We start from the raw sequence: 12,117 nt of genomic DNA, 5'->3' as shown, positions 1-12,117 counted from the left end.
GTAGGACGTAAGCATCAACACACTAGTGTACACACACACACACACAGATATTTCCTCAGTGGTGTGTTCGTCTTGCCTATTGGCAATTCAACATGTTCCACTATCCATGTTGTGTAGTTAGTGGGTGACCAAACTCCATTGTCACACCCATTGTAAGTAGTGTTTTTCACACACATTTATTAATATAATTGTGTGTTTTCACCAAAAGAGAGAGAGAGAATATGATAGGTAGAGGAGACTAAGAAGTGTTGTAACTAAGTGGATTTTACATACAATTAATATAATTGTGTGCTTTTACCAAAGAGAGAGAGAGAGAGAGAGAGAGAGAGAGAGAGGTGACATAGTGCTTGTAGTGTAACAACTTACCATTAGGGTAAGGTACTTACGATAAAAATAAATAAGAGAGAGAGATTCTTAATCACTTTTAGTGGGCGAGTGCTTGTGAGGATATATATACATAATACATATATACGTATATATATATATATATATATCCTTAATGAATAAATGTTTGTAAAAGATAGAAGATTCACTTGTCTTTGTGCCAATGCGAGTTCTTGTGATACATATATTTTGTTATTAACTTGTATACATAAATGCTTGTCAATAGATAAAGATAGATGGGTTAGAGAGATGTAGCTTATAATTGGTAAGTTTATCCAACGAGGAGCATATTAAGGTCATACAATCAAACCCTACTTTTCATGGTGTTAACTTGAAACAGAACTTTATTATTTATCATTGAGCCTTAACTCATGGGTTCATAAAATATGGCCTACCATCGGTGAACTCCAAAGAGAGAGAAAACTTGAATTATACAGTCGACAAGTAATAACATGCGAGGAATGTTAAGGGCATATAAGGAAGAGGAAAGGACAAATGAGTCCACTTGCTTGAAGGTCTACATATGTAGTTAAATGTGTTATCAGGAGTAACATGTATATTGCAAAGGAGCCAACATATCCCTGATTTTTGCACCTACCTTTTATTAAGGGCCGTCCTGACACACAACATGCCCCTTGTGTGCTCATTGCCCTTTGATGAAATACTCGCCTTTTGCACTTGCTACGTCTAGACTTTAATCCACTAGAACTTTTTTGCAATTTCAAAACTTTGTGAAACTTTTCATATGTATGCCATCATTCTTGATGTCGAATCTATCTTCACGTTGTTCGAGTGTGTGCATATATTACACTTTCAAGCCAAACCCTTGGTCTTGTCTTAATTTCCTTCGAGCTCACATGTATAGTGATGTGGAAAGTTTGTCTTCTATATAGATATTATACTCACGATTATAGAGCCATAAATTGTTGGCTACTTTTGGTGGCGCAAGAGGGGTTCAAATGAAAACGTTTTCACATGAATGAATGCAATAATGTTTAATGGATTTGGATTGTGTGTGTGTGTGTGTGCGTGCACTCATCAAAAAGTGAGAAAAGGCTTCCAAATTGTAGACTCTTACCAAAAACCATTTGTTAAAGAAAAACATGCTTACAAACAACACGAGATGATTTTGATTACGCCCTATAACTATACATCAAAATAATGATAATTATCTTATATATGACCTTCCAAAATTAGTGAAAACATTTACAAAAACGTATAAACCATCATCTAGATTTCTGAAGTTCAAATGTTTATTTATTTATGTCTAAATATTTGACTGTTTTTTATTTTGAAGCATATCATAATCTAGAGGCCTTTCTACATTTAGCTTCAAAGCTTAAATGCTATTTTTGGATCATGGAAGTTCAAATTACATAAAACCCACGTTCATTTGGCCCCACCAACATGACCATATGTGTGGTTCCATAAGCCCCTTGTACAATATGGCTCAATGAACTAATGCTCAAATGCCCAAATCCCTTGTTTTTTCTTCTCATTCTAAATCTATTTCTAATTTATATGAGCAATTGCATTATGCAGACCCAATTGTCATTGACCATAAACATCAATCTAATGCATGCATATCAAGAATATTGATCATCAATTGTATGTGCTATTATCACTATTGAACAACTGCATTGTATATTTTGGTTGCCCGTTCACATATTCAAATGTCAATTGAAAGATAAAGAAATGTGTGTAAAGACAAACTAAAAGATTAAGTTCCAAACGAATGCTTATAGTTATCAAGTTTGAATTGTACATGTATCTTGCAGTTTTATAGGCTTGGGCCATGGTGTATATTACACAATAATTGCTGATTTGTTTTTCCTTAATATGACTATAAGGTTTTTTACTATATTAAAGTATGGTGCACAATTTTCTATATAAATTGTACACTACTCCTTCAATAACAACTTACAACATATGATAATCCAGAAAGGAACGATTTTTCTGCATGTGGTTTGCTTTTATGTTTCTCACATTAGGAACCTTAATTAAGTAAGGCTCATTCAAACATTGATTTGTAATATAACATCAATGATGTACTCACCCCAAGTTTTTGTATTGTCTTCCTATCCCCTCTCACCAACACATGACAATGAATGTCTTTGAAATTCACTAGACCATTTGAAGAAGACATTGACGAGTCAAGTCATATGTCGATCTTATTAAATCATTGAAATCCAATCATAATACTAGGTATAATAGACATGTTGGACAAAATAGCATGTGTCCATCATATGCCAACATTTAATGCAAACTCTTCTTGTGAGTATTCTTATTATTGCTCTATCTACATTAATTTGGCATAGAGAAACACTCCCTTCATACTTTACAAAACCCAAACCTTTGAGAACTTCCTAGAAGATTCTGGAAATTTGCACCATCATACCCATATGAGTACGTAAATAGTGAATAATCCAAAGGCAAGGTGCTATATTAAACTAGTCTCTTCGTAAATGGGTAAACATGTATCTCCCATATGATAATATTCTCAAATTGGCTAGAAAAGTTGATAAATGCATGTAACAAGCACCATTTGTTAAGATACTAGCTTTAATATTGAGCTAGAGACTTAAATTTAATACTCTTCAAGTATGTTGAACAATATAATTGTTCTCTAATAACATTCACGTTTGAGGGTCTAGAAAATAGAAGAGGCTCAATACTACATGATTCTCTTCACACTTGAGAAAGCTGTCAAGAGAAACAAAGGAAACCTTTTCGTTTATTTATAGATATCAATCAGGTTTCTATGCAAGTGGGTGGTCAAGAATCAAGATGTCAACTTTGTGTCTTTAAACTAGAGCCCTTGTCTGAATCCCCCCACATTCAAAATTCAAAGGAGTTTTTAGTACAACACATGATATTAATGTTGGTGTGTGCAAAAATGGCAAGAGTGGAACTAAATGCTACAAGACTTCAAGTGCTCTCAAATTGCAAACACAAAATCTAATAATCAACACAACTATAAATTTGGGGAAATTACGTATATATTTGGTTGTGTATCAAGAGGGTTGCAAACTTTAATGTATGTATGCTACTGTTAAATGTGTTCAAGTTTGAGGTCGTAGCAACATCCAAAAGAAGGGTTTATGAATCACAACATCACAAAAGGGAACTCAAAGCCAACACATGAAGGGCAATTAGGGGGGATTATTGTAGTAAGAATAGTTTGTTGAGGATGCTCTCTTACTTTCACTCAATGGTTGTATTATAGATCATAGTACTAATGTAAGCTTAAGATAAGGATAATGAAAAGATAGATAGAAAGGAGAAAGAAAAAGAAGGGTGCCGATCCACCCGACCACCCCCGAGCGAAGGGATCGAGACGGACTCGAGCCTCGATCGGCGTCCCATACCACCGCCGTGGCGTCGAGTCGTACCTGGTGCTGGCGCGCTCGCTACAAGAGTTGACCCACCACACGAGCAGAGTCTCGATGTAGTCAAAAGATCCTCAAATGAGGGTAGCTAGGCCTCTTATTTATAGCGATACCCAAGGCCCCCAGGCAAGTTCACACTTGACCTAATGGGTTGTCTCAATCCCGAGGATTAAAAGTAATCCTCCCCTTCTTTACACTCTCATTTAACCCTCACAGTTATCCACGTGTATAGAATACTACGGTAAATTCTTACCACGGGATATTATATGGTCATGCCCGTAACAGGTTGGGCCTGATCACCTCGATTAATTTCTCGCTTCAACTTGAAAGGGATTTTGTAGGGGAGGGAATCGTGATTTCAGTTTTTTTTGAGAGGGGGGATGTTTAACAATCACAGACAACTACATTTTCTCGGACGAGGGAAGAGGCAACTCAAGAGATGAGCAAAGAAATGAATAGCAAAGGAGCGAAGTTGGAGTGCCAAAGTGTTATGTGAAGTGTGTGTGTGTGGAGAACAATGTGATTGGATTGATGGATTAGATTAGATATTTCTTAGTGTCCATTAGATTTGAGGCTAATGTTGACCCATGAAAGGAATAAAAGGGGGGGAGGTGTGATTTATACAAAAATAATACGAGAAATGATACTCAAGCAAAAAAATAAATACAGTATACACATACACATACACATACACATACACATACACATACACATACACATACACATACACATACACATACACATACACATACACATACACATACATATACATATATTTATTTAATATTTATAGAATTGGTTTTTTCAGTCGTTATTGTGGATATTGACCGTGTGTGTTGAGTGTACGTTCAGTACGAGCACAAACATCTCGTGTCTATACAGAAAAACACAAAAATAAAAATGGAGCAAAATATGTATGTATATGTACGTTCAAATTGTTTCGAAAATAAATTAAACAAATGAAATATAAATCAGTTGTTCATTATTATCAATTTTTTTGTTTTTCAAAATTTTTCCCGATTTGTTTTTCAAAAATTGAATTTGTCTTTTTTTTTTTTTAAAAAGAAGGAAAAAAAGAATGCATGTCATGTATGCATGTATGTATGGTGGTTTAAACTACAGTATACATATATATGCCGTAATTACTAATGGCACAAATAACACATAGCTTAGCAGGCCATGAGCCTGCCATAAGACCCCATACATACCCCATAATACCCCCCATACCCATACACATAAGCCATACACACATAGCACATATGTATGTATGTACTAACACCATACCCCAAACCACATACATACATACATACATCCATCCATACATACATACATGCATGCATGCATGCATACATACATACCCATACCAATTGCATGTGGATGTGCATGTGCATGTGGATGTGGATTGGGGGGGAGGTAATAAATGCAAGCTGGACTATCTGTCTGAAAGTTCGGTTTCTCAATGTCCGGCCAAATTCACAAATAACCCAAAATATCTCTCTCTCTATATATCTCTATAATATATGTATGTATGTATACATATCCATCCATCTAAGTACATATCTCTCTTTCTATATATATATAAACATATAATGATATATGTATGTATATATATATACACACACAAGCAGGCAGGCAGACATGCTCACTACCTAACATAACTAACTTAGCTCATTAGCTTAGCTCTCTCCAGTTTGCTGCTAATTTTATCCATATTTATAGTTATGGCCCCCCAATACTCCTCTAATAGCTGCCTCCTCACCTCCATTAACAATAACCTCCCCACTCTTCCCAACCCTAACCCTAACCTCATCCCCAACCCTAACCCTAACCCTAATTGTGGGTTCAATGCCCTCTACCCTCCTAGCCACACTCATGCTAACCCTAAGCCTGCCCTTTCATCACCCCTTCATCATCATCATCATCATATGCTTCTCATGAACTCTAGTGCTACCACCACAACTAATGCTAACAACAATCCTATGATTAATACCAATCCCAATTGTAGTATCTCTCACATGCTCAATATGCATCGCGAGAGTGAAAGCAAATCATGTAGTAGCGATGGTGGTGTTAATGATCATGAGGGGTTATTGCAGATTGATGGAGATCATGATCATGGTGATGGAGATGGTGATGGAGATGGTGATGGTGATAGGGATAGAGATGGAGATGGCGATGGAGATGATGATGGCGATGAAGATGATGACGACGAAGACGATGAGATTGATGGAGCTTATAACTCTAGTGACAACATTAATGTGAACAATCAAACTGCTGCTAATACATTAAGACCCACTAAGAAGAAGAAGAGATACCATAGGCATTCTCAATTCCAAATCCAAGAGATGGAAAGGGTGTTCAAAGAATGCCCCCACCCAGATGAGAAGCAGAGGCTGGAGCTGAGCAGAGAGCTGAAGCTTGACCCAAGGCAAGTCAAGTTCTGGTTCCAGAACAAGAGAACCCAAGTCAAGGTACTACTTGACTTTTTACTTGAGATTGGAGAACCCCAAATCTAGTTGTAACTAGATTTGATATGGTTAATAATGTAGGCCCAAAACCTTGGTATTGTGTTTTTTTTTAAACTTGAGAACCCCATATTTAGTTGTAACTAGATTTGATATGTATAATAATGTAGGTCCAACACCTTGGTTTTGTGTTTTTTTTACTTGAGAACCCCATATTTAGTTGTAACTAGATTTGATATGTATAATAATGTAGGCCCAACACCTTGGTCTTGTGTTTTTTTTTACTTGAGAACCCCATATTTAGTTGGAACTAGATTTGATATACATGTATAATAATGTAGGCCCAACACGAGAGACACGACAATGCATACCTAAGGACAGAGAACGACAAGTTGCGCGCAGAGAACCTTGCCTTGAGAGACGCGATCGCGAACGTTACGTGCCCGAATTGCGGGGGCCCTGCGAGCCTGTCCGATGGTTCGGGCTTCGACGACCAACAACTCCGTGTAGAGAATGTTCGCCTAAGGGAAGAGGTAACCATTGCATGCTCAATCACTCCACTAGTCATTCAAATGCTACACCTTGTGGTCTTCACTACTACTACTACTACTACTACTACTACTACTACTACTAGATGTATGATTGTACTTGGTTATTTTATGGCTCACAGATAGATCGAATCTCGAAGATTGCGGCTAAGCATGTTGGGCGCCCAATATCCACATTGAACTTGAGCACGACAACATTGTCCACACCCACCTCGACGACATTAAATACTTCTTCGATGCCGAACAATAGTTATAGTGCTAATGTGAACACGGCAACCCAACAAGGAGGACCCGGAGAGATTAATAACGAAATGAATCATGGGAGTGCGAGTGGGACGGGCTTTTATCGGAAGGTGGCGGTAGGCGGGGGGCCTTCACGCCTCACCGAAAGTGAGAGGGTTGTGGCTGCCGAAGTGGCAATGGCAGCAATGGAAGAGTTGACACAAGTGGCGCATGCTCTCGATCCCCTATGGGCCCTAGATCCCATATCCGGTATCCTTAGCCTCGACTACCATGTTTATCGCCAACGCTTCCCGACACCTTCATCACCCTCTTCGCGTAGCCATATCAACAACAACATCAACTTGAAAAGTGAGAGTACTAGGGACTCTGCATTGGTTATGATGGACGCAACGTCCCTAGTCAATATCTTCATGAACGTGGTACACACCTATTCACTTACACACATCATGTCACATCTTTTTACAAGTAATGACATTGTTTGTAGGTTATTCTAGCCATGGGAATGGGTCTCAAAATAAGGTACTATTATCACATCCCCCCCAACAAAAAGATAAACTAAGATACCTTTTGGAGAATCCACTTATGTTGATGGAATGATCATATAGCATAGATACCTACATCCACAATGAGTTACTTTTGCACACACACATATGCAGGTGTATGGCATATTATACCATGTGGCCATAATCGGTGACTAATTAGTGTGGACACTTTTGCATGGACTATAATAATCATGTGAATCCAAATTGCATGATGTAACTCGCCACATAATTCAATTTCCATGGTAGTTGATTAAGTTATTGGAATGTTAGACCAATTTACATGTTGCATACATAATGTGACCTTTAATTTGTTTCATTTGCCATGTGTGATCATTAGGGAAGTTGGGCAAATATGTTTTGTCCAATTGTTTCAAGGGCTCTCCCCGTAGAAGTTCTCGCAACTGGAGTTGCTAATACACAAGATGGGGCAATGCAAATAGTAAGTAACTTGTTGAACTTATAACAATAATTGTGGCAAAATAAGACCAAAACCTTGATGTGAGCTAACTTACCTAATGTCCTTGGTTATATGTATGACAATACTAGATGTATGCAGAGTTCCAATTGCCTTCTCCGATGGTATCGACACGTGAGAGTTATTTTTTGCGTTATTCTAAGAGGATGAGCTACAACAATAGTCTATGGGTGGTGGTTGATGTGTCTTTAGAAAGTTTAACCACACGCACTAATACCTCTTCAATAGCACCTCTTGTTCGTTGTAGGAGACACCCTTCTGGTTGCATAATTGAAGACATGTCTAATGGCTATTCTAAGGTAAGTCCATTAATGTCATTGCAAGCATAAATATTTAAAACTACTACATCTAATGCATAATAAAATCATATGGAATTAATATGCATACCTACTACGACGTCGTACACCTATACTGTTCTGTAGAAAGATGAAACCCACATCCTAGAAAATATGAAATGAGATATCATGTACTGAAAGACAATGTGAAAGCATGCATTGTCGTTTTAAATTAAAAATCACACAAATAAAATGTAACGTTGTGATGGTGTAACTTACAATGAAAATGGTAATGAACTCATTGCAGGAAAATTTCATATTTAAGATAGTGATCGTTCAAACCAATATCGCACTAACATGTTGAGAAGTTAGATAGTGTTAAATGTTAATATTCCACAAGCTCCCACTTAAGGTTGAAAACATAAAAAGGGATCTCATTTAAATATGTGTTAGGAGATATGTAAGCGCCACACATCCATGAAATTATCTCATAAATGATATGGTTCATTGTACCCACAACCAACATTACACACATTGCACAATCAAGCCCACAAGGTCAAGTTACATATGGTATACACACATCATGCCATATCATATTATTGTGCATGTTTGCATTTCCATAGGTGTAACACTAATCATACATAGCGTTTATGTTGAATATATTGTAGCATGAAAATATGCTTATACACACATGCATATAGAATAAGATATGGTTTCACATATTGTAATATGTAGATATAGTAGAATTCTATTTGGAACATTCCTAAACACGCACATATGGTTTACATTGTACAATAGGTGACATGGGTGGAGCATTCAGAAGTGGATGATCGAGGAGTGCATCGTTTATACCAACCATTGGTGAGCAGCGGCTTGGCATTTGGGGCACAACGTTGGCTAGCTAATCTACGACGCCAATGTGAAGCTATGCATGTTGCCAACAACCTCCAAATCCCGACAAATCTACCCACTCCAGACCTTGGTAAAATTAGTAGTGGTAATTAGGAAACTACGATGATGGGAAACTTAATTAATTAAATACATTAACGTCGTTTTTATTTTTGTTTTCCTAGTGTGCCCAACATTGGAAGGGAGACGTAGTTTACTCAAGTTAGCTGAGAGAATGACCAACAACTTTTGTGGGGGTGTGAGTGCTTCAGTGGCTCACACTTGGATCACTCTTTCACCTAGCACGAACATGAACACAACCACTCCTAACAATAGCAATACTAACATTACAACTCAATTGAATTCTAGTGACCTAGTTATGACATCGGACGATGTGCGTGTTCTTATCCGCAAGAGTGTGGATGACCCTGGTAGACCACCAGGTGTTGTGCTTTGTGCTGCTACATCCATTTGGTTGCCTGTTGCTCCTTCCCGAGTCTTTGACTTTCTTCGAGACGAGCGTTTCCGCATGGAGGTAAGCTTCACTCTTTCTTACTGAAGATGTGCATTCCGTTGAGAGATTAAACTCACATATGGGACTAGTGTTCTTTTCAATATATTGAAAATGGTGTTGTGCATCAACATATACATAGAGATTGATGCTTTATATTCAACAAAAACTAGGTACTTAATTGTAAAATTAACAACTTCCCTTAGTACTTTTCCCTTGAGAGTATTCCTCTTTAAATAAGAATATTATAGACCAAACATCAAAATGATTCTCTTTATGTAAAGCATTGTAGTGAAGTTTCTCATTATTTGTGAGAATTAGTCTTCAAATTATACATTTTTTTATAGCTTGATGTAGATTGAGCCCTCCCATTTGCGAAATCTAATCTTCACAATGTGTTAGCTAAATAGTTGTTGTGCAACGCTTAACTTCTAACTTATATTTTTTAAAATTGGAAACGTAGTGGGACATTCTATCCAACATGGGACCCGTGGAAGAGATTGTGCATGTGCCAAAAGACCATGAGAATGGCAATTGCGTATCTTTACTCCGTGTGAATGTAAGTATGCATAGACATGCATACATGCATCCAATATAATTGTATATACATGCCTAATTACACGTATGTAACCTTGTTGCTAATGGAGTGTTGACAATAGATTGACACATGTGTGTGTAGGGGGTGAGTTCGAATCAACCAAACATGCTCATTTTGCAAGAGTGTTGTGCCGAGGAGTCTTCATACGTTGTGGCATATGCTCCAGTAGACATAGCAGCAATGGGAGCAGTTTTGAATGGGGGTGATCCAGATTGTGTAGCACTCCTACCTTCCGGATTCTCCATTTTGCCCGATCGCCCACCTGGGCACCATCATGTGGACCAACCCAACATCCACACTCCTCATTTATCCACCACGGGCTCCCTTCTCACAGTTGCCTTCCAAATTTTAGTTGATCATGTTCCCACTGCCAAACTCTCCCTTGGCTCTGTCGCCACAGTCAACAACCTCATATCCTCCACTGTCCTTCGTCTCAAGAATGCCATTGCATGTGACAAACCCTCAAGGTAGTCAGGCCTCATGGTGTCACTTTGACAATGGTCTACGTTGGCACATCTTTACTATCTTACATGAACCTCCCTCTCTACCATTATTACTATTTTCGTCTCACAATAAGGGAAGGCCTTTATAGACTAATTACCACTTCTCGACACATCTAAACACCCATGATGGACATATTTATTCACTTTGGGAACTTGTTAACTACAAATTATGGGGCCTATAAAACCCCTAGCTTATTGTATCTTGGAAGAGTTTAGCACTTATAGTTTTATGCACAACAATATACTACTATTCAATATGTATCCATTCCCCCTCATGCTTGAGGGCAAGTCAACATTTTGTTTCATCAAAGTGTTGATTGATCCCTCAACCCACCATCCAACAAAACCATCGTGCTATGTGACAAGCACAAGTTAAGATGTCTTCACATGCACGTAGACATCTTTCCTTGTGCATGTAAATGGACGTCTCAAAACATAATTATTAGTTTGTTAGTATCAAGGTGTCATCTAGCATTGTTTTCCAGCTATTCAATGAACTTGATTTGACGTGTCACGATCTAGTATCCAAGTACAACAAGCTTTACTATCATAAGGGGCTTCTAGAGAATCATGATAAATTAATAACGTATCATTTTGCAACCTTGAAGGACTACAAGTTAAAACATGGTTGGTGTACTTTGTATAAATTGTTGCAAAAAGCGTGAATGACATTGTACAAATGTTTTAGCAAAATTAATATATTAATGCCTATTCCATCTCATCAAATAAATGTCTAAATAGTGTCGGTCACTTACTTTTGACGTTACCACAATAGTAAAAAGCAAACCGAAATACTTGTAGTTTTATCCATCTTCCATTAGTGTTGTGGTTGAGCCATCGTTACATTTATAAAGGAATCTTTGTGTGGTGTGGATGAATGATTGACCTACTATCTAAATGTCTCGTTCATGAGATGATCAAGCCAACAACAACAATGCCATTTTCTTCAAATGATCAACCCTATAGTAATAATGGCATATTCCTGAGATGAATTTGATGAGAGAGCTAGAAGAGAGAAAAGCTAATAAATAATAATATAAGTCACTACATGGAAGAGGTAGAGAAAGAAAGAACAACAAACTAGACAAGGTTCAAACCTCGAGTGTTGATGGATTTGATGTTGGGTCTATTATAAAATGCCTTCAAAAGTTTAGTTTAGATCAAGCACAATATTAGTTTGCACGAAAACATATGGCTTTTATGAATCACTATCCACGATCCAAGGTCTAGAAACAACACGATTGTCTTGAGGTGACGCTAATAAATGGTAAAAATCATTGCTATGGAGAGATTCCC

At 37.6% G+C, this 12,117-nt stretch overlaps 1 protein-coding gene across 1 annotated transcript; it reads left to right on the top strand.

Moving 5' to 3' along the window:
- The first annotated feature begins 5,480 nt into the window (after positions 1–5,480).
- Positions 5,481–11,336, top strand: LOC147852097 (homeobox-leucine zipper protein PROTODERMAL FACTOR 2-like). The gene is made up of 9 exons (XM_087333972.1): positions 5,481–6,244; positions 6,580–6,771; positions 6,909–7,448; positions 7,909–8,010; positions 8,118–8,345; positions 9,120–9,303; positions 9,395–9,744; positions 10,184–10,279; positions 10,400–11,336. The coding sequence occupies exons 1-9, from the start codon at positions 5,495–5,497 to the stop codon at positions 10,787–10,789; spliced, it is 2,832 nt and encodes a 943-aa protein (XP_087190098.1). The 5' UTR covers positions 5,481–5,494; the 3' UTR covers positions 10,790–11,336.
- Positions 11,337–12,117: the final 781 nt, after the last annotated feature.

The sequence above is a fragment of the Azolla caroliniana genome, unplaced genomic scaffold, assembly GCF_043228905.1.
Source record: "Azolla caroliniana isolate FFs.n. ecotype wild unplaced genomic scaffold, voAzoCaro1.0.p SCAF_18, whole genome shotgun sequence".
NCBI lineage: Eukaryota > Viridiplantae > Streptophyta > Polypodiopsida > Salviniales > Salviniaceae > Azolla > Azolla caroliniana.
The sequence above is the reverse complement of the archived record's forward strand: the minus strand, read 5'-3'. Positions and strand labels throughout refer to the sequence as shown.

Excerpts from the sequence above, each read along its gene's own strand:
- LOC147852097 (XM_087333972.1), top strand. The coding sequence starts at position 5,495 with ATGGCCCCCCAATACTCCTCTAATAGCTGCCTCCTCACCTCCATTAAC. Across the intron at positions 9,304-9,394 it reads TCTACCCACTCCAGACCTTG|TGTGCCCAACATTGGAAGGG; the intron begins GTAAAATTAGTA and ends TTGTTTTCCTAG. Across the intron at positions 10,280-10,399 it reads TATCTTTACTCCGTGTGAAT|GGGGTGAGTTCGAATCAACC; the intron begins GTAAGTATGCAT and ends ATGTGTGTGTAG.